Genomic DNA, 23,573 nt, shown 5'->3' with positions numbered 1-23,573 from the left:
CTCATTTCTTGTCTATAGCAATGCTGTCCAATTGAACTTTCTCTGGTACAAATGTTCTTTAATTGTCATTGTCCAATATAGGTATCCACTCGTGGCAATTGAGCACTAAAAATGTGGCTAGTGTGACTGAGGACCTGAATTTTTAATTTTATCTCATTTTAATTAATTTAAATTTGAAATGCCACATGTGGCTACTGTATTGGACAGTGCAACTTTAGACCTTAAATAGCCATCTTCACACCCAATGATCTTGCCCTTACATCCTTTCCAAACACTGTTCCTACTCATCTCTGCCTTTCCTAAAGCATATGTTGGCTTCCTATATCTTGATGCTACTGTATATAGCCCAGTTAGCAGATGACCAGGAATAACTGGGACAACAAAAACAATAATTACACCATTTGGAATTCTTCTGGTTGCATGTAGAAGGAAATCCTACTCAAACTGATTTTTAAATGAAATGACTTCATATAACTGAAAAGCCCAGAGATAGGATTAGCTTCAGGTGGGGCTTTATCAGCAGCTCAACATTGTCAGGAAGGCCCTGATTTATTTCCCTCTCTCCATCCTACTTTCCATGATGTTGACTAAGGCTAGCTTCTCAAGACGGCTGCTAATGTCCAAGGGCTACATGCTTCAATTCTCACATCTAAAAAAGAAAAGAAATCATCTTTATCCCAGTGTTTTCATTATACCCCTGAGGTTCATTCTTATTTCACCAGCTTAAATTACATGACCACCCTTGAATCTCTGTGGATAGGGGAGAGAATGTGTAGATTGCTCAACTCCTAGAGTTAAAGACATAATCAACTTCCCTGAAACCACATCACATAGATCCTCCAAATAAATCAGAAATTGTTGGGAAGGTGTATATTGGGGAGTGGATGTTAAGAAGGTAAACAATAAATGCCCACTAAAATAAGCTATCTTTTACTGACCATGTTCTATATGCCAGAGACCAGACTAAGTCAGATTGGTAGAGAGGACCACATGGAAGTTAGATATATGGGATGCAAGGAAATCCAGGCAGGCATTTTGCATTTGGCAAGTCTCTCAGCAAGTAGCAGAACCTTAGCCATCAACTTGGGACTTCAAGATGGACTCCAGTAGCTGGGAAAGTAAATGGCAAGGCCATCCTGGACCACTGCCACTGAACGATGGTGTTATCAGGGAGATTGCCAAGGTAGTAATAAAAAAATTACCACAGGAAATAATTAAACTACTGAAACCAGGTGTAACATGGGAGCCTCAAATCTGAGAGGGCACTTGTGTAGTATCCTTCTATTCCAAAGAAATCACCCAGAGATCAAGCAGGTAGAGATGTGGGTTTATTAGACTAACAAGAGATGCTGATGGTGACTGGTCAGTAAGAAATCTGCACCACTGTGGACCACACACAGAAGTTATATAGTCAACAGATCAAAGCAAAAATGCAAATCATCTTCATGTGCAGGCCCTCAACCAGCTCACTTTCATGTGCAGGCACTCAACCAGTTCACATTCAGCATTCTGTTTATCTAAAGGGGACATGAGTGGTGTTGTGATTCAAGATTTAAGTAAGGTTTCTAGCCAATGGCAGATGATGGGGAGTCTTTTGAGCTATGCTTTCAACTCCCTTATCTTAGGTCAGTGATAGTTCCAAAGTCCAGGGTGAGCTTGAGCCTGCATGCAGAGGTCATGTGGCTCCAGCTTTGGGAGATGAGGAAGCCAGTCAGAGCCTGATGCTATCCAGGACTCTTCTTCCTCTCTTCCCTCTAACTCTTAGAAATATGAGGCCCTAAGTAAGACAAGTGGGAAAAAAGATTAGTCAGAGTTACTTTGGTTGCAAGTAACAGAAACTCAATTCAAACTGGCCTAAGCAAAAAGGGAATTTATTGAGTCAGACACCTCAAAAGATCAAAGATATCTGGATTTAGGAGCTCAATTACATCTTTAGAACCTGGATTCTCTCTCTTCATCATTCCATTTTATCCTCAGTCATCCGCACATCCACCAACTCAGTCTTGTATATTCATCTACAATATAGCCTAGTAGTCAAGAGCACAAGCTCTGGAATTACACTCCTGAGTTTTGAATCCTGGTTCTGCTACTTACTGCATGACTTTGACAGTTATTTTACTCTCTGTATCCCCTATAAAATATGGATAATACTACTACCTACCTCATAGAGTTACTGTGATAATGAAATGAGTTAATCAACATTAAGGATTTAGAACAATGGTAAATGCCAACAATTGGTTGCTATCATCTTCATCCTCATATCTAGTAATTCCAATGAAAATAAAACATATTGTTATCAATAGTTCCAATCAAAAGCCCCAGGGTTGCCTCAGTTTTAGTCACCTGCCATCCCTGAACACTTACTGTAGGTAATAAAATGAGATATCATTGGCCAAAGTGATATTATGTACCAACCCATTTGAGTCAGAGAAGAGATGTGTCAACCCACCTGATCTACATGGACTGAGGGAGGAAGGGAAGGTTCCCCAAAGGGAAATTGAGGAGGCTATTATCAAAAGGAATGAAAGGGATGCTGGGAAGGTGAAAACAACAGTCATACCAAAGATACCCATACTAAGGTCCTTCTTGGATGAGAGAGGGCAGATCTATAAGAATGAAGAACCTCTTCAAGCAACTCCTGAAATACTCCTTGTCCCCTCTCTCCACTCTAAGATGGTGGTCATGGTGATGATGATGATGACAATGATAAGGAATGACAACAATCATGAGGCAGAATGCACTAGACAACTGACATTGCAAGAGTTCTGAGAGGCAGCGATGGGGGCTTGGGATCTTTTAAACTAACAATGTGAAAATAATGTTTTGATAAATAGCATGCAATTCCAGATTCCTGAATGATCAGCCATTGCCTTTGGTGACAATAATTTGTCCCAATTGTGAGAATGAGTAAGAAATATTTTGAGACATTTATAATTAGGCTTGTAGGCAAGTTCAGAAAAATATAGGAGCATGAAAAATGTCCTCTATATCTTTAACTAACCACAAGTGTCCCTGCAGGGACTTTGCTGATGGCGCCAAGCATTAACTACACATTGCAGGCTGGCATTTCTTTTTAAAATAAAGTGAGTCCAGTATGCTTGCTGCTTGCTTTCATAAATGCACACTATTCATTTCTGTCAGGTGACTCTTATTTTTCTCAGATGGCCTGAAGAGCCAGAGACTTCCTGCCCTGACCCAAGTCTGCCTCTCCAACTCATTTCAGCCTCCACTGATGTACCTTACTTACCAGCCACCCATCCTAGATGACCTTTTCTGTTGGAACACTTCTGCCACTTTTTCTTCCCCGTACCTTTGCTCAAGCAGTCCCCTCTATACCTAAAATTTCCTTTATTTTGATTCCTCTCACCTTTGACAGTTCTACCCACTCCCATAACCACAGCTCAGATCCCATCTCCTCCCAAATTTTTCACAGATCATCCCATTTTCTCTCACCCCTGTTCCCCCATTGAACATTCTCTGGCTCTATTATTATAGCGGCTACCACATCCTACCTCAGCAGAGTTACTTGTGGATGGATTTAACTCCCTGACTAATTTGTAAAGCCCCTCATCCCACGCCAGGATAGACACTCTATCTTTACCCACCCCTTCTTTCACCATAGTCTAATACAGGATCAGCAGCATAGTAGTTCCCTGTAAATTCTTATTTATTCATTAAGTTATTCACTCTTTCAACAAATATTTATTGAGTACCTATTATGTGCCAGGCATTGTGCTGATTACTGGGGATACAGTAGTGACCCTAACAGTCAAACATCCATATCCTCATGGTACTTACATTCTATTATGAGATACAGACAATAAACACATAAATATATCATACATAAGGCAACGATAAGTGCTATAAAAACATAAGGCATAGTAAGAGGGATAGAATGACAGGGGTAGGGTCTATGTCAGGAGAATCAGGAAAGACCTCTCAGAAAAGGTGACATTTGAGTAGAAATCTAACACGAAAGAATTAGACCTGAGGATATCTGGAGCAAGAATGTTTCAAGTTGTGGGGACAGTAAGTACAAAGATCCTGAGGTAGGAGCATGCAAAGAGGCCAGTGTAGCTGAAGCAGAGTGAGAGAGGGAAAGAGTGTCAGGAGACAAGGTCAGAGAAGTAATGGGGATCCAACTCAGAGATTGTTGACTGGAATCGAGTTAAAAATAAATCAAGAAAGGTGAGAATGGAAGACTGATGGAATAGAAGCAGAGCTTATTGAAAGAATCCTGGGTGCATGGTCAATTTAGACTTCAGGGCTCATCTCAGGCACAGGGCCTTCACTTTCTAGGCTTAGCTTCTCCCTTTGCACATCAGCACCTTCCCCTCCCCCCCTTTTCCCAGGCACTTAATGCCTGTCCTAGGTTGAGCCAAGGGCTTTGAGTAAACTGGGCACACCCACAATTCAACACTGAAGAGGGATCTGAAAGCTGCTTGAGGCAGGAAATCCACAGAGTTCTCTGTTTTGTAAACTAAACCGCAGACTCAGAGAAGATTTCTGAAATTGAGAGGTTTTTTGGCTTGCTCTTTGTTGAATCTGTTAAACTCTGGGTCATCTTCTTGGTCCATGTAAACTGCAGAATGTTTCCTCTTCAAACGGGTTTCAATACCTGAAGAAAAGTGCTTGATAACGCTCTTCTTGGGCTAGGCCAGAAGTGGAATGCAACCCTGTTTTGCAGAGGGTGTTTGGTAGAGAAGGACCTAGGACAGACGGAATGGAGTCTTGCGTATTCCTGGGGCAAGGCACCAGAGGAAGTAGTGTAAGGGAGGAGGAGGAGAGACCCAGACTGCAAGAAGCAATGTGGCTACTTTTTTTTTTTTTTTTTTTTTTTTAACCAGTATTTAGTACTGGAGCTTGTTCACAGGAAATTGAACAGCAGATCTCCATGACGGGTGTGGAATCCCATTAGACATTAGATTCCGCTCTCATAGATTTGTTCCAGGAACTCTCATGGACAGAAAAAAAAGACAGAGCTTAATCTCTACATTTCTCCTGGCTCCTTGGAAGTAGCAACTGGGACTAAGTAATGGCTGCTTGGCCCTCTGGCTAGCTGAAACCTAGATGGGAAGTGGGAGGTTAGGTAGAGGAGATAGACATGAAAGACAGACCTGGCCTCAGGATTCACCTGGTGTGGGATATAGCTATTAAGAGAAACATCAGGTAACTTATGGTGAGAAGGATAAAGCAAAGATTACAAACTAGTGATAGCTGTCTGATAGAGCTTCGATGTTATTGTCTCCCCAAAACTCATGTGGAAATCTGATCTCCAATGTGGCAGTGTTGGAAGCTGTGTGAGTCACCTCATGAATGGATTAATGCTCTCCCTGGGGGATGGGGGTAGTGAGTGAGTTCTCTTTTCTATTAGTTCCCACAAGAGCTGGTTGTTTAAAAGACCCTGGCACCTCCCCTCTGTCTCTCTTGCTTCCTCTTGCCATGTGATCTGCTTGTACCCACCAGCTGCCTGCTGCTTTCTGCCATGAGTTGAAAGCAGCCTGAGGCCTGTGCCAAATGGAGCTGTCCCAGAATTGTAAACCAAATAAACCTCTGTTCTTTATAAATTACTCAGTCTCAGATATTCTGTTATAGTAACACAAAAATTGACTATTACACTGTCCTTATGGCCTGAAGTCATGTATTGTTTGGCTAGCATAATTTTTAAAAAATATTAACATGGAGTATGAACTCTTGAGTTCAAATCACTCCCTGTTGTCTTATACCCGCTGCCCAAGAGGTTAAGAAGACTTAACCAGTGCAATGGTTAAGTATATTTGGTCTCTGGGGTCAGACGTCCTGCTTGCATAGCCTGGATCTGCCACTTACTAGCTGTCCAGTTTCCTTCTCTGTATATGGAAAAGATGATAGTGCCAACTTGTAGGGAATTTGTGAGAATTTAAAGAGTTAATGTAATAAACTCTCCAAGGCTGTTATTATATTTGCCTAACCCCTGAATTTGAGTTTACAACCTCTAGTGTAAAGAAAAGAACTCTGCAGTAGGTGACAAAAACACTTCACAGTGTTAATCGGAGCCAAGCAAAGTCATGGATACATGAACGTGTAAGCTACGTTTGCTGGGTAGAAAGTTGTTCTGAGGGCTAAGGTAGAAGTACTTTCTGGGGGAATGGGAGGAGTGGGTCTGAAAAGGAGGCCAGAGATGAATTGTGAAGAACCTGCTACGCCTTGCTCCGCTGTTTCAAATAGTCACTTGAAATCCATTGCTACTTTTCCTACTAAAATGCTGGCGTAAGATATTATTCATTTCACTACTTAATGCTAACCAAAGATTTACTTTCTCCTTTCTGGTAAAGAGAATAATGTAATTGATCATATCCCACTTTTGTCTTGGATATCAGGGAGCTCAGAGCCAAATTTAAAACTCAACTAGTCCTAGAATTTTCATTTTATATATTTTTTTTCCTTGGTCCTCATTTTCTGTTTATGTTCCCCTACTATTTTATGTGTTTTAACTTTATTATTTACTATAATATTGTATGGGATATCGTTATAAGTTGCAGCCATTAATTGCTGGAAAAAGTAGAGTATAAATACATTGATAAAATTTAAAGGATTTAAGCTTTATCCTTTAAACAATGGGGAACTATGGAAGATTTAAAAGCAGAGAACATGATCTGGTCTATACTTTAGGAAGACAACTCTGGTCTCCCACAAATCATCCAATACAACTATTAAAAAGCAATGAGAGCCAAGCTGGGGCTTCTAGAGCTCAGGGGAAGAGTAGGAGAGACCTACAGAGTTCATGAAGGCAGGAGAAGCCATGATGAGAGAAAGATAGGATCACTCCCACCATTTTGAGCCCTGGCTGTTTCAAGGCTGGAGATGGTGAGCACATGGAGCAAGAGCTGGCAAAAGCCACAGCTGTGCCCTTCATATGAAGTTGCTTGGAGGCGGCAGGGGAGAACAGGGCCTTGGTGGCTCCCAGGCCAGCAAGACCACTGACATGGTTCCTGTGGAAAAGGAGCCACCCAGAAGCCTGTGAGTCATTGCAAGGGACTGGCACATAGCCCATCCCATGGGAAGTGTTTGGAGTGCGGTTGGTGGGGGAGATAGGCCCACCAGGGGAACACTGAGGCACAGCATGGACAGGTGATCTGCCCCCCAACCAGTGCAGGACCACTCAGTGGAGACTGGTCAGGAATATAGAACTGCAGGGGGTGCAGTTTGATTAAAAGTCTCAGGCCCAGACCAGAGTTTCCACACAACTCAAGTGTACTGGACCTCACAAGACCCAGAAGTACATACAAGGTCAGCAATTAAAACCTGAGCTGCACAAAAAGCCTTCCCCAGAGAATCAGCAGCAAAGCAGCAATTTAATTCAACTATAGAGCTCAAGTGCTGGTCTCCACAGGAAGTTCCCCATTTTAGAAGTAATCAAAGGACAACAAATTAGTTCCAGTGCAGAGTTAAAGTGGTGGGAACAGCAAATAATCCAACACAGAACTGAAAGAAAAAACAAGAAAACCCACAGATCAGAGACAAAGTTTGATATTAACTATTAAAGGTCTAACACCACCAAAGAACACCTATAAAACCCAGGAGGATGGGATGCCCCCTGGGCTTCCAAGCCAAGGAGCAGGGAGGGCTGTGGACCTCAGCCATGTGCCTCCAACAACTACGTTCAGCCTAGCGATGACCACCAGGCCACTGCTGGAAGTGTCCCAGGCTCCCGAGCTGGGATGGTGAGGGGCCGAGGGCCTCAGCCACCCCCCCAACATCTGCACCAAGCCCAGTGATGACCACCACTGAGCTGCAGCTGGAAATGCCCCAGGCTCCCAAGCCAGGTTGTTGGGGGGGCCAAGGGTTTCAGCTACATCCCCCTGACATCTGCTTCCAGCCCAGCAATGACCGAGTGGCCACTGGAAGCTCCCTGGTCTCCCCTACTGGAATGAGGGGGCTGCCATGGACCTCGACCAAGCCCCCCTTCCTTCCTACTCCTCCCACCCTATTTCCTCCCCCCTTCCCCTTTCCCCTCCCTCAACTGCTCCACAACATCTTAGAATGCAAAAATATATATATATTAATAAACAAACACAATTTAAAAAAAGAAAGATAATTCTGACTGCATTGTGGAAGATGAATTAGAGAAAGGGTGAGACTGGAAGTGGAGAGACCAGTCACAAGATTGTTTCAATTGTGCAGGTGGGAGAAGATGAGGGCCTGACTCCAGGTAGTGGGATGGAGAGGAAAGGATAGAGATAGGAGAAATTGGGGACAAGATAGAACTGACATGATGTAGTGACTGGATTTGGGAAGAGAGGGAGAAGAAGGAGGCAACTAAGTAGACGGTGGCTAAGGAAGAATTGTAAGATGGCCCTTGTGATCTTTGCCCCCTGGTATTACACCCTTTATTATGTCACATTACATGGCAGAGGGGATTTTGCAGATGTAATTAAGGGTACTAATTAGGTGACTTTAAGAAAGGGAGATTATCTATGTGGGCCTAAGCTAATCACACAAGCACTTTAAAAGCAGAGAGTTTTCTCTAGCAGGAAGCAGAAGAGGAAGTCAGTGAAATTAAAAGTGAGTGAAATTTGAAATGAGGGATGTTCTTTATTTCTCAGATGGAGGAGGCCATGTGGAAGTAGCTGAGAGTTGCCTCTAAGAGCTGAGAGTGATCCTTGGCTGACAGTCAGCAATGAAACAGGGACCTCAGTCCTACAATCATAAAGAATTGAATTCTGCCAGCAATTTGAATGAACTTGGAAGTGGATTCTTTTTCAGAGCCTCCAGATAAGAGTGCAACCTAGCTAATGTCTTGAATTCAGCCTTGTGAGACCCTAAGCAGAGAACCCAGCTAAACCCATTCAGATTTCTGAAATACAGAACTGTGAGCTAATAAATAAGTTTTGTTTAAACTGCAAAGTTTATGGTAATTTGTTACACAGTACTAGAAACTAATTCAGTGACTGAGCAGAAACCTTTGTCACCCACATGACATCCTCTTGGGTCACCTCTGATTTTAGCTGTACCTGTGGTGGACAGTTTTGACTCACCTCTAGCTACTGGTGTTCTGCCTCAAGAGCACGATAAACATCTTTGAATTCTGCCCCAGTGCCTTTTCTGGTGTGTGGAGCTTGCTCAAAAGTAGTCCAAAAGTGCAGGGAAAGTTAATGACCCCAGGAGCAACCTTCAATCAGTGGAGCAAAAGAACCAATAGGATTAGATATATCTTCTTGCCTCTGAAAGATGTTTAGGTAGAGAATTTTGGGAGGCATTCTGGATGCCTCTCAGAGATCCTGGTGGAATCAAGCCTCTGTTGTCTATAGTAATGATCTTGAAAATGCATCTTTACATTAGTTTTCCTTCTTCAATGTCTCTTTCTCTCTCTCCTCCCTCACCCATGCTTTCTTGGATCACCTCCTAAATTAATCATCTACTCCTGAGTATTTTTGTCTTAGGCTCTGCTTTCAAGAGTACAAAAATAAGCCAATGATGCTGTAAATTAATGTATGGAATGCTACAGGGAGAGGAGGTAAGGTGGTAGGAGTACGGATAATAAATTCACTTTTAGATATATTGAATTTAAAAGGGCCCTATAAAACATTAACTCATTGATTCATTCAGCAAATATTTACAGATCATTTATTATGTGGTATGGGAGGGGTGAAGCAGTGAACAAGGCCAACTAATTACAATTCTTATGATGCTAACATCTTCGTAGGGAAGGCAGACAATGGACAAGTTCTGTGAATGTCTGAAAGACAAGTACGGGTGCTTAGGAGCATGCACCGAATGGACCTAACCTAGTATGTGTACTCTTGGTGGGCTTCCTAGAGAAAGCAACTTTTCAGATGAGAATTGAAGAATAAGAAAGCATTATCAGGAGACACTTGGGAGGGGGGCAGATGTGAAGGAGGGAGAGAAGGAGGGGTCCAGGCAGAAGGAAACACGTACAAAGGACCCTAAGATGAAAAAGAGCTTGACACATTTAAGCATGACTGGAGTGTGGAGGAAAAGAGTATAGCACAAAGTGAAGTTGAAGGAATAGATAGGACCTGACCTTGCCAAGCTTTCTAGGCTATGGTGAGGTTCTCTGTCTTCATCGGCAACTGGAAGACACTGAAGTGTTTTAAGCAGAATGATACCATCAGATTTGCATTTTAAAATCATCATTCTAGCTGCTTTGTGGAGAATAGATTGGGGGTGGGTGGGTGGCTTGAAGAGAAGGGATACTATCTAGGAGGTTATATCATAAGTAAAAGAAGAGGGTGGCATATATTAGTGTGGTGCCAGTGGCAATGGAGAGAAAGTGGACAGACTTGGTAGGTAATTAGAAAGTATAATCAATAGCACTTGGTGATTGACTATGTGTGGGGGTGGGTTTATAAGAGAAGGAAGAGTTAAAGATGACAGCCAAATGTCTGCCTTAAGCATCTTGGGTGATAGCAGTGGCATTTCTGGAGAGATGGAATACTGAAATCACTTATACGTGGATGGAATCACTTCTATCCCCCACTCCCTTCCCATTGCCTGTCATATCCAATCAAATTTTGCTATTCCTGGATATCATTCCCTCAGGACCCTGTGCTCAGCAGAGTAAATGACTAGAGGTAACATGATAAACTAAGATATATTAATTAGTGCTAATTAATATGCCATTCCTTATAGGACTGAGCTTGACATTTTACCAAGGGTCTTTGGAAGAGGATGCTTTTATTAAAAGAGGTGCTGTGGAAAAGCAGACACTGGAAAGATTTGTAGACAGGAAGATTTTCTTGCCAGCAGTAGGCAGGGCACTCCACATCCCTCTGGTAAATAGTAGTAGGGCCAACCCCAAAAGGACTCAAGACTCAGATGCTGTCCCTAACCTCTTCTCCAGAACACCTCTAAATTGGCCCAAATGTCTAGAAGACTGGGACTCAGTGGAAGAGTCAAACGTCTGGAATCCAGATTCTATTTTAGCCAATGGTATGCTGGAACTGATCTATATCAGCTAGTGAGAGTTAATTTTCAGGAATTTTGCAACTAGTTAACATCACCTTGGTAGCTTGAAATTGGCCATGGTGGAAGATTTTACACCATGGAAATTGGCAAATGCTGCAAATCAGGGCTTTCTCCCTTCAGAGAATTAGTCATCAAACATTTACCAGCACACCACTGATCCCAGTCCTGCCACAGACTAATCATGTGGTTTCTCTATCTGCACTCACACCCTTGGTGGATCTCATCCATTCTTGTGGCTTTAAATACCAGGTTGTAAGGTAAGTGCTGGACATAGACTTTTTCCCTCTCCCCGTGCATACCAGAGTTTCCCCTTCCCCCTGGGAAACTACCCCTGGCCAAGGTAGTTTACCCAAAGAAAGGCATGTCTCCTTTAAGACAAAGGGAAGACAGTAGGAAACAGGAGCCTCGAGTAAATGAATTAACATATAAATGGAGTTAGCAAACTAGTGTTAACTACTCTGGTACCAGGAGGGTAGCAAGTAACTTAACTTATTTACTCAGCCAGATCTCCCCTTGCTCTGAGTTATGTGAGCTGGGTGAGAGTCTACAGGTAAGCATGCAAATGACTTACACCTCTACTTTGATCTGTTCACTATATAACTGTTGTATGTACCCCATGGCACCTCCTGTAAGTCTAATAAACCACCATTGGCCCATGTGAGTTCTTTGGAATAGGCAAGCACTGTGCGAGTGCCCTTTCATATTTGGAGCTCCCATGATACACAGGTATATTCTGAAACTCTCAAATTGATATCTCTAATCCAGACCTCTCTTCTAGATGCCAGACTTATATATTAGACACATATAACCAATTTGCTATTTAACATTTAACATATCCACTTGGATATCTAAAACTTAACATCTCAAACTTAACACAACCAAAACTGTGCTCCCAATCTACGACCCCCTCGCTCTCCCCACTACAAACTTTCCTCCTGCTGTCTTGCCCATTTTAGCAAGTGGCAACTCCTTCCTGTTGCTCAGGTCCAAAACATTGGTGTTATCTTTGAATATTCTTTCTCTCACACCGAACATACAATCTGTCAGCAAATCCTGTCACTTTACTTTAAAAACACATTCAGATTCTGGCTGCTTATTACCATCTCCCCTGCTACCACCCTGATCTGTGCCACCACCATCTCTCACCTGGATCATTTGCAGTAGCCCCCTGACTGATCTCCCTGCTTCTTCCTTTGCCTTCCTGCAGTCTATCCCTAACATAGCAGCCAAAGTGATCTCTTTTAAACACAAGTCAGATCGTATCACCCCTCCTGTTGCAATTCTTCAAAGGTTCCCCAACTAATTTGGAGTAAAAGCTGAAGTCCTATAAGGTCTTACAAGATCTAGCCCATATAACTTTTCTGATCTCATCTCCCAACTATTCTCCTCCCCTTTTTATTCACTCCACTCTGCCCTCAAACACACCAATCCTGCTTTTACCTCATAGCCTTTGTCCTTGCCTGGAATACTCTTCCCCTAGATATACACATGATTTACTGCCTTACCTACTTCAGGTCTTTTCTTTAATGTTGCCTGTAAGTAAGGCACTCTTTAACTCCCTTATGTAAAATTGTAAGGCTTCCTCACTCTGCTGCAGTACTCCCTGTCACCCTTCTCTTCTTTCTTTCTTTCTTTCTTCGAACTTATCATCATCTGACATACTGTGTATTTTATTATTTTGTGTATTATCTGTCTCCCAGACTAGAACATAAGTTCCATGACAGCAGGGGTTTTTCTCAGTTTTGTTCGTTGTTATGCTGTCAGTGCCTAGAAGAGTGCTTGAAACATAGTGGGCACTCAGTAAATATTTGAATGAATGAATGAAAACACTCTCTAATACCTCTTACTACATTTATTGTAATTTATCTGTTCACAGTTAAGTACATAGTAGGCACTCGTAAATATCTATTGAATGAATGAATGAATGAATGTCAAAAACTTTTTATAAACTGTAGAGTACCCACACTGCTTTATCTTTAGGAAATGGCTACCCTCTTCCTTTCTAGGCCACAAGGATGAGGCTGTTTGCTGTTGATCCTAAGAGCTGCCCCCAACATTTCCACAAGAGGCAGCACTTCATCCTACCCCTTTCCCTACCTCAAAATCAGTAAAGCCTTTGCTGTAATTAACACTTTAAAGCCAAGGTTTCCAGACTGTTGTTAAGCCTGGGATCTGAGTCTGACTCCTTCTGCTTCCAAGTACCTGTCTGAACACAGATGGCTCTAACTTAATCCCCATTTCATGGCTGACCTGATACATACAGCAATTTACATTTTCCAAAGCACTTTGTGGCCATTCCCACACCAACCCTGCAGATATCAATATCTCCCTATTCTAGGTAAAGAGCCAGAGGCCCATAGAGGTAAAATGACTAGTCCAGGGTTAGTTAGTGATAGCTCAGGACTGGGATTCAGATTTCAAGTCTTTTCATCCCATTGTAAATGTCTTCATAGACAACCTGGCAACAAAATAAACATGAATAAATGAATAGGCAGCTTGTGGAACTCTTAATTAGCAGAGTATGCACATCCAGTGAGGTAATGAGCAAGGCCAGCACCCAAAGGCAGTTTTTCCACTCAACCCTTATACCATTAATTGTGTCTACCATTCACTTGGCAGGAGTTCACCCTATGCAGGGTCCATAATAATTAATTACATAGAGCCTCAAAGCCACAGTTAAAAATTTTCCAAAGTGATACTCCCCCACCCCTACCTGCTGCCTAGAGGCAAGGGAATTAGTGACTGGTGCTAGGGAGCCGGGGAGGAGGGGGCAAAGAGCAATCATCAACAACCTTTCCTCATTCTCCACTGCTTGAAACTGGGGGGGAGGGGGGAAGCCAAGAAAGAAGCTTGGCTGGAAAATCACTCCTTCGTCCATTCATTTGTTATGTCTGTCATTGTTTAATTGTCCAGTAAGTTGTGTATTAATTGAGAACTTCCTAGCAAGAAAGCCTGCTCTAATGGGGGTTACAGCCAAATAGTAATTTCTTGGGGAACCTTCAGACTAATAAGGGAAAGAAGATATGCACATGCATGGTAAGGACTAAAAGTTGAAAGTTTTAAGTGTCCTGGGAGAGCTGCAAAGAAAAAGGTGGGGGATTCCAAAGTATAAGAGAACACCTCCAAACTTGGAGACCAGGGAATATCCTTAGAGGAAGGGTCCTCGTGGCTGGGCCTAGAAAACTGGATAGGATATGGGCTTGAGATTGTCAGGGAATAGGGGGCGGGTGTCAATTCTGAGAATACCATGAGGGAAATTGATAGCGTTTGGATGTGTTATCTTCCCCAAATCTCATGTGGAAATCTGATCCCTAATGTGGCAGTGTTGGGAGCTATTTGAGTCATGGGGTCAGATCCCTCATGAATGGATTAATGCTCTCCCTGGGGAGTGGAGGTGGTGAGTGAGCTCTCACTCTATCAGTTTCCACAAGAGCTGGTTGTTTCAAAGACCCTGGCACCTCCTCTCTCTCTCTTGCTTCCTCTCACTATGTGATCTGCTTGTACCCATGGGCTGCCACTTTTTGCCATGAGTAGAAGCAGCCTGAGGCCCACACCACATGCAGCTGTCCCAGAATCATAAGCCAGATAAACTGTTCTTTATAAATTACTCAGCCTCAGGTATTCTGTTTCAGCAACACAAAATGGACTAATACAGAAAATTGTCACCAGGAGTGGGATGTTGCTATACAGATACCTAAAAATGTAGAAGTGGCTTTGGAACTGGGTAATGGGCAAAGTTGGAGGAGTTTGGAGGACTCAGAAGAAGATAAAATGATGAGGGAAAGTTTAGAACCTTTTAGAGATTGTTTAAATGGTTGTTACCAGAATGCTGATAGAAATGTGGACAGTAAACTGCTGATGATGAGGTCTCAGACAGAAATGAGGAACTTATTGGGAATTGAACAAAAGATCATCCTTGCTACACCATAGCAAGGAACTTGGCTGCATTGTGCCCATGCCCTATGACTTTGTGGAAGGTGGGACTTAAGAGTTATGAACCAGAATGTTTGGTGGAAGAAATTTCCAAGCAGCAAAGCATTAAGGAAGCTGCATGGCTACTTCCAACAGCCTATGCTGAGTTATGGCAGAAAAGGCATGATGTAAAGCCAGAATTTAAAAGGAAAGCAGAGCATAAGGACTTGCAAAACTTGTAGCCTGGCCATATGGTGGAGAATGAGAAAGCCCTTTTAAGAAAAATGCAAGGATGAAGGAGCAGACAGACTGGTTACTAAAGACATTAGCTTGGCGATGAGGCAGCCAGATACTAATAACCAAGACAATGAGTGAAAGGCCGAAGGCATTTCAGAAGTCTGGAAGGGCACCCCTCCCATTACAGACCCAGAGGCCTGGGAGAACTGAGTTGTTCTGGAGGACAGACTTGGGGGGCAGCTGCCCTCAGGAACCTGCTCCCTGCATCCCAGCTGCTCTGGCTGGAGCAGCCCTCCCTCAAGTGACCCCAAGTGTGGTTCACACAGCAGCTCTGGAGAGCACAAACTAGAAACCTTGGTGGTGTTCCTGTCGTGTTGTCTGCATGCTCACAGAACACGAGAGCACTAGAGGCATGGCAGCCTCCACCCAGATTTCAGAGGATGTATGGAAAAGACTGGGGGCCCAGGCAGAGACCTGCCACTGGGGCAGAGCTGCTGCAGAGGCCATCTACTAGAGCAATGTGGAGCAGAAAAGTGGGATCAGATCTCCCACAGAGACCCCACCTGGGGGGACATGTCTAGTAGAGCCACGGCAGTGGGGCTGCCAGCAGGACCCCAGAACTGTAGGGCCACTGGCCACATGCAACACTGGCCTGGAAAAGCCACAGGCACCAATGCAGCCCAGTGGGATGCTCACAGCTGAGCCATGGGTGTGGGGCTGCCCAAGGCTTTAGAGGCCCAGGTGCCCCATTGTGCCCAGGATGCAGGACTTGGAGTCAAAGAAGATTATTTTGGAGCATTTAGATTTAATATCTGCCCTGCCAAGTTTCAGACTTGTTTGGGGCATGTTTCTCCTTTATTCTGGTCTATTCCTCCCTTTAGGAATGTGCATCCAATATCTCTTCCACCATTGTATCTTAGCAGTAGATAAATTTGGTTTTGATGTTTACAGGTTCACAACTGGAAGGAGTTTTGCCTTTGGTCTCAAATAAGACTGTGGACTTTGGACTTTTAAATTGATGCTAGAACAAGCTAAGATTTTTGGAACTGTTGGGATGGAATGATTGTATTTTGTATGTGAGAGTGACGTGAGTTTTGGGGGGCCAGGGGCAGAATGATGGAGTTTGGATGTGTCCCCCCCACCGAAACTCATGTGGAAATCTGATACCCAGTGTGGCATTGTTGGGAGCTGTTTGAGTCATGGGGTCAGATCCCTCATGAATGGATTAATGCAAGTGAGATCTTGCTCTGTTAGTTCCCATAAAACCCTGGCACCTTCCTTTCTCTGTATTGCTTCCTGTTGCCATGCGATCTGCTCACACCCACTGGCTGCCTGCCACTTTCAGCCATGAGTAGAAGCAGCCTGAGGCCTGTACTAGATGCAGCTGTCCCAGAATTGTAAGATAAATAAACCTCTGTTCTTTATGTTACCCAGTCTCAGGTATTCTGTTATAGCAACATGAAAAACAGACTATACAGAAATTGTGCAGCATTTCCTGAAAAGAGTGAGGAGTTCAATGTGGCTGAACTACGGGGTGCAAGAGAAAAATGGGTGTGAGGGTGGCAGAGGAGGGTTAAGACTAGCTTCTGAAGAGGGGATGCTGTGGGGCTCACAGGATGGATGGAGAAAGGAGATGGGTCCTCCCAGCAAGACACAAGCTTCGCTGTTCTGGCCCCAGCCTTCCCATGATGGCCTTCCTTTATGCTTCTGGAAGCAGTACAGCTCTATATGTTTCTCTCCATGTGCAGTTCAAGCTTATTTACACAAGGCACATTCAATCTCTAGGGAAATACTTCACCATAACAACAGGCCTGGTCCAGCAGTGAAGTGCTTCTCTCTGGCTAGAAAGAGCAGGATTTCTGCTGGGCAGCCACCAACTGGTTCCCCATCTTCTTCCCAGCCTACCAGCCCTGGGCTTCAGTCGGCTGTAGGCCCAATTAAGTTTCTTGTTCAATGGGGCATCTTGGTGCTTTAGGTAGTCCTCTAATGATTTGCCTGGGCCCCTCTAATTAACTTGCAATGCCATTTCTTCCCCAGCGGCCCTATTTTTGTCTCTTTATTTGAGACATCCAGGCTGCAAAGACAATGTAGAAGGCTCAATTATCTTAAAAATTCACCTTCCTCACCTTCCATCTCACCTCCTTCTCTCTCCTTTCAGAGATCTGTATCATGCCACATTGGGGCTGTGTCCAAGATGAAGGTGAAGCCACTTCCACATTTAACTTTTTCTCTGGCTCATTGGCCCACCACTATTTTGAGATCATTTCTTAACAGCTGCCAATGTGAAAAAAGCCTTAGGAGGTTTAGTTAACTAAGAGCTCAACGTGAGTCAGCAGAATGATGTGACTGCCAAAAAAAAGTTAATGCAATTTAATCAGAAAGAGAGGGCCCAGAAGGAGGGTGGCAAGAGCTTTAGCTCTGCTTTGCTGTTTCACCCTGCGAGGCAGCACCAAGCTGTTTATCACCATGCCTGAGGATGCTGCAGGTAGAAGGGGAAAGGGGCACTGTCCTGGAGGGCTGCAAATACACTGGCCTCCTGGTGGTACCTCACCAGACCAGGCATGCTCTTGCTTCTAAGCCTTTGAACAGGCTATTCATTCTGTCTGAAACACTTCTTCCATTTCTTGACATGGTTCACTCCCTTATTTCCTTAAGGCCTCTGCACACATCTCCCCTCTCTGGAGAGGTTGCCCCTGGCCTCCCTACTTAAAGTAGTCCCTCCCATCACTCTCTATCTCTTCTTACATTGCTTTGTCTTAGTAACACTTATCTCCTGACATGTATTATTTGTCTATCCCAGTAGAATGTAGGCTTTTTGTATATTTTATCCACTATTGTGTCTAAAACAGTTCCTGACGCATAGTGGGAGCTCAATACAAACATTAATGAACAAATAAACTCTTTCATAGCATTTACCTCATACTGTAATTTATATTTTCTTTTGTCTTATCCCCACTAAAATTTTATCTAGAAAGCCTCTTTTTCCTCTTTCTTGACATTTTCATTAGTTACCTATGCAATGTCTAGCATGGTATGTACTGGATGAATGGATGAATGGATGGACGTACTGGCAGAGATGTTGCAGAAGGGTTTCAAATATTGGATGGGGGTTGGCCTAGACTTATGCTGCCTAATACAATGGTTACTAGATATGTGTGACTATTGAGCACTTGAAATGAGGCTCGCCTAAATTAAGATGTGTTACGAATGTAAAATGCACACCAGATTTTGAAGCCTTGGAATAAAAACATGTAATGTTTGTATTGATTACATGTTTAAATAATAATATTTTGGATGTACTGGATTAAATAAAATATATTCCTAAAATTAAGTTGATCTGTTTTTTTCTTTTTTAATGTGTCTACTGGAAAATTTATTTATTTATTTATTTATTCATTTATTCATTTATTCATTTATTACAAATATTCATGAGATACAAAGATGATTGTCCCCCCTCCTGCCCATGATGTGGGGGCCAGATTCATACTGGGGGCATATCCATTACCAGAAATTACTTTTGCACCCTTTGCCCCCTCCCAATTATCCCCCAACCTCCCTCCCCCTCCCCCTCTCCCCTCAACTCCAATTTGTAGCCCTAGGAATGTTCTCTCCCTCTGCTGGATCACAGCACTACTGTGGTCTTTCTTTCCTGCCTTCCTTTCTTTCTTAGCTCCCACATATGAGTGAGCAAATGTGGTATTTAACCCTCTGTGCTTTACTTGTTTCACTCAACATAAGTTTCTCCAGGTTCATCCATGTGGTTGCAAATGGGAGTATTTCATTCTTTTTTATGGCAGAGCAGTATTTCATAGCGTATATATACCACCACAGTTTCCCTATCCAATCATCTATTGATGGACATTTAGGTTGGTTCCGTATCTTGGCTATTGTTAGCAGAGCTCAATAAACATGGGAGTGCAGGTATCTCTTCGACATGATGATTTCCATTCCTCTGGATATATACCCAGAAGAGGGATTGCTGGATCATATGGAAGATCTATCTGTAGTTGTTTGAGAAACCTCCAAATTGTTTTCCAAAGTGCTTGTACTAATTTACAGTCCCATCAACAGTGCAGTAGCATTCCCTTCTCTCCACACCCTTGCCAGCATTTGTTATTTGCCATCTTTTTGATTATAGTACTGGAAAATTTAAAATTACATCTGTAACAAGCATCATATTTGTATTGGATAGTGCTGCTCTGGAGATTTGACCACCTCCATGTTTAAACCCGGACCTTTACAAGCTTGTGAGGGGTATTTGTGTGTGTGTGTGTGCGTGAACGTGTGTGTGTGTGTGTGTGTGTGTGTGTGTGTGTGTGTGTGTGTGTGTTAGGGGTAATTTTGGTTTTTGTAATTAACACAGAAGAGTGTTCTCCATAATCATTGCTCCTGGGTACTGATGACAACAGGGTCAAAAAAATAGCCCCATGGTCTATTACTCAACCTTATCTTTCTCATCTCTGCCATTTCTCATCCCAGTTGCTCCAAAGCTTCTAGCCACAAGCTAGGTTGAATGGTTAGATTTTTTTTCACCTCCTTTCTTACCTCCTGCCCACTCATGCTTCCTCTGACAGTGACATCAATAAACACATAAAGGGTCCAGAAATGAGCTACAAATTGGAAGAGGAAAATCTAGCCACAAGCACCCTGGATGACCCACACCCTGCAGAGCTCTCACTTTGGAAAAACTATCTCTGCCTGATAAGCAATTTTATGCCTGTAACCAACTCCACTTGAAGAGTCCCATGCTGGGTTATCCCAAGAAGGTAATAGAGAAGTAAAAGCCATTGCCTTCTAGGAGATTATAATGAAGTTGGAAAATAAACCAATGTGTACATGAAAAGTTAAACAAGTACATAGAATAGTCATCCAAGAAATGTTGGGTAGAGTGTGATTAAGGGCCAACAAATGACCCAGAATGTTGGACCTTTAGGACTTCAAATCAGGGTTAGCCTCAAGGGTTAAGGCAGTCGGAGAAAGCTTCTTGGAGGATGTAGTACTTAAGCTGGTTCTTGAAGGATGTGTGTGATGTTATAAAATCCTGGATTTCCAGAGCTTAAAGTACTCTTAAAGACATAGTGTACTCCTTATTGTACAGATAAGGAAAGTGAGGCCCAGAGACATAAAGATCACAGGAAAACTTGAGATTTGAACCGAAATTTTCTGGTTATCAGTCCACTATTCTCTCAACCAGGTGCTGAGAAGGAAGGGATGGCATTGTAGGTGTTAAGAATGTAAAAAAGACACAGAAGCTCAAATGCCTGAAGGAATTACTCACTCCCCAACCCACACCTCCTCCCAACTCACAGACACATGCACGCACGCACACACACACACACACACCCCTCCAAACCTAATCTGGGATCTCCCTTTCTTTTATTCTTCAAGAGCATGTTAATTTAGCAGGTGAAACACGTAACATTGAACTCAAATTACAGGTAAAACATCAAGTCTTTTTTATTAGTTAGAAATGGGCCACATTTTGATGAATGGCCTCTCTAATGTAACCTGCTATCTCAAAAGCTTTGAGGTTGAGAGGCCCTCCTTCTGTTCCTTTTTTTCCCATCACCACAAGGTACACAGACTCGATCTGAACCACCGTCACTGCCTGGCTGCCCTGACTCTGGCCTTTGGTGCGCAGGTCCATGGTGTTGTTGCCCTCAGTGTACAGGTTGTCCCGGATCAGCAAGCATTTGGTCCCCGCAAGGGTGATTCCCTGGAGAAATAACTTCTCTCTCCCCTCCCTTGCCACCAAGATCTGAATTTCTTCTTGAGTCAACTGGAACAGGTTGCCTTCAGTATAAGATGCTAATAACCAAGGTGGGGAATTGGTGATAATTGCTGCATCACAGCATATCCCAGTCTGTAGGAAGAGGGTGATGTAGTCCTGCCAGACCTCTTTGGTGATATTCCCTATGCACTGCATTATTCAAGTAAGTGGTCTCTAAAAAATGAATAAAGTGTTTTCAAGCAAGTTGGTCTTCAAAGGAAGTTTGTTGGCATTTGGCTCAAGAAGTATGATAAGTTGAGACTGAAATAAGCTAAAAATAGTCTGTTTCTTATGGCCTTTCTCCAGAAGCAAGGTGGAGGAGGTCTTGGTGACTTGTTATGCCTCAGTTGCCCTCTGCTGTGACTTATCAAGCTACCTCTGGAGCAGGAGTGAGGTCACAAAGGCTCTGTGACTTTTAAAATAGTCATCATCAATTACATCATTGGTGACCTCTGGCAGTAGCTTTCTGAGGAAGTATCCATAGCTAGCAAGATTATAGGGCAAAGTAGACCTACCTACTTCCCTGGGATACCATGGGAAGAACATTAACCCCCAATAGTAGGAAAGCCCTGGAAGTGGAACATAAGTGGACAATAATTGAGTTGGAGGCTTGAATGTAAAACAGGACAGGGGAGATTTACTACAGAAACAATTATCTCATATGTTGGCTAATCTCGCTGAGACCTGGGATCTAGGTACAAAGTAAAAAAACCTACAGTGTTCACCAGTTCACAACTTCTTTTTGGACAATCACAATTGCCTCCTAACTGGTTTCCTTGCCTCCAGACTCTTTCCCTCTAGTTTATCCTCTAGCCCTCACCAGCTGTGAGTCTAGAGTTGTTCATTCTTATCCAGTCATTTAGCAAGTATTTATCAAGCATTCACTATGTGCCAAGTACTTTTCTAAGCACTGGGGTACAGTGGTGAACAGAACAGAGACAAACCATTGTCCTCATGGAGTTGGCATTCTAATGGAGACAAAAAAGGAATAGATAATAACAGTATCCCTTTCACTAAAAATATTTTATGAGCCTAATACTCTCTTCTTCCAGATTTTCTCTCTCATTCCCAGGCTTTCTTTACTACTGTGGGGGTTTGTTCTGACTAGTGAGTCTTCTGCAACCTTTGCCAAGTCATTGTCTGTGCCTCATTTTTTTCTGAAATGATATCAACTTGCCTTAAGGAGGGAATTTTATGAGAAATGACTAATTTTAATGGTGGGAAAAATATGGAATAGCTCTGAAAATGCATTTATTCAGCATATATTTATTGAGTTCCTACTGAGTGCCAGGCCTATTCTAGACTTCGGTGATCTAGCAGTAAACTAAAAGTCCCTACCCTAACAGAAGTGACATACATAAAATAATAAATGACAAACATATTTATAATATATCAGGTAGTATTGATAACTATGAAGAAAAAGGGTTAGGAGAGTAGAGAATGTTGGAGAAGTGGTAATGGTTTTATTTTATATAACATGCTCAGGTAAGGATTCTCTGACATGGTGACATTTGATCAGAGACCTGACAGAGATGAGGGAGTGAACATGTAGATATCTGGTGGAAGAGCATTCTAGGCAGAGGGAATAGCAAGTGCAAAGGCCCTGAGACAGGAACATGTCTGGTATACTTGAGAAACAGCAAGGAGGTCAATATGACTTGGGCAGAGAGAGAAAAGGGTTATAGAAGATATAGTCAGAGAAGTACTGGTCTTAGATCATATGTAGGGCTTCATAGGGCATGATTAAGAGTTTGGCTTTTACTCTGAGATGAGGCACCACTAGAAGGTTTTATACAAAGGAGTGACATCATTCTAGATTCTAGATTCTAGTCCCATAGAAGATGCTATGTAAAGATAGATTTAGGGGGACCAGCACCAAAACATAGAGACAAGTTAGGAGACTGTAGCAATAATCCAAGCAAGAGATAATAGAGGCCTGAGCCAAGGGTACAAGAGAACGAAATGGTTGGATTTGGATAATATCTTGAAGGAAGATCTGATAGGTTTTGATGATGAGTTGGGTATGTGGGACATGAGAGAAAGAGGATGCTTCGAAGGCTTTTGGCCTAAGGGGCCAGCCCTGTGGCTTACTTGGGGAGTGTGGGGCTGATAACACCAAGGCCACGGGTTCGGATCCCTATATAGGGATGGCCAGTTAGCTCACTTGAGAGAGCGTGGTGCTGACAACACCAAGTCAAGGGTTAAGATCCCCTCACCAGTCATCTTTTTAAATTTTTTTAAAGGCTTTTGGCCTGAACAAATGTGCTATGGTTTGAAGGGTTGTGTTCCCTTCAAAATTCATGTTGAAACTTACTCCCCAATGCAACAATATTAAGAGGTGGGGCCTTTAGAAAGTGATTAGGCCATGAAGGCTCCACCCTCATGGATGGGAATTAGTGCCTGATAAAAGGGCTGGAGGGAACTAGCTAGATCTTTTTTCTCCTTCCATCTCTTCAGCCATGTGAGGACACAGCTTTTGTCTTCTCTGGAGGATGTAGTGTTTAAGATGCCATCTTATAAGTAGAGAGAGCAGTCCTCATGACACTGAACCTGTTGGCACCTTGATCTTGGATTTCTAGCCTCCAGAACTGTGACAAATATATTTGTGTTCTGTATAAATTACCCAAGCTTGGGTATTTTGGGATAGCAGCCCAAAAAACTAAGACAAACTGGAAGAATGGAGTTG

At 42.9% G+C, this 23,573-nt stretch overlaps 1 protein-coding gene across 1 annotated transcript; it reads right to left on the bottom strand.

The window, feature by feature from the left end:
* Positions 1-20,581: 20,581 nt before the first annotated feature.
* On the bottom strand, positions 20,582-21,043 carry LOC134368049 (profilin-2-like). The gene has a single exon (XM_063084658.1). The coding sequence runs from the start codon at positions 21,041-21,043 to the stop codon at positions 20,582-20,584; it is 462 nt and encodes a 153-aa protein (XP_062940728.1).
* Between the last annotated feature and the right edge of the window lie 2,530 nt (positions 21,044-23,573).

Source organism: Cynocephalus volans, chromosome X (genome assembly GCF_027409185.1).
Source record: "Cynocephalus volans isolate mCynVol1 chromosome X, mCynVol1.pri, whole genome shotgun sequence".
Lineage (NCBI taxonomy): Eukaryota > Metazoa > Chordata > Mammalia > Dermoptera > Cynocephalidae > Cynocephalus > Cynocephalus volans.
The sequence above is the reverse complement of the archived record's forward strand: the minus strand, read 5'-3'. Positions and strand labels throughout refer to the sequence as shown.

Excerpts from the sequence above, each read along its gene's own strand:
- LOC134368049 (XM_063084658.1), bottom strand. The coding sequence starts at position 21,043 with ATGCAGTGCATAGGGAATATCACCAAAGAGGTCTGGCAGGACTACATC.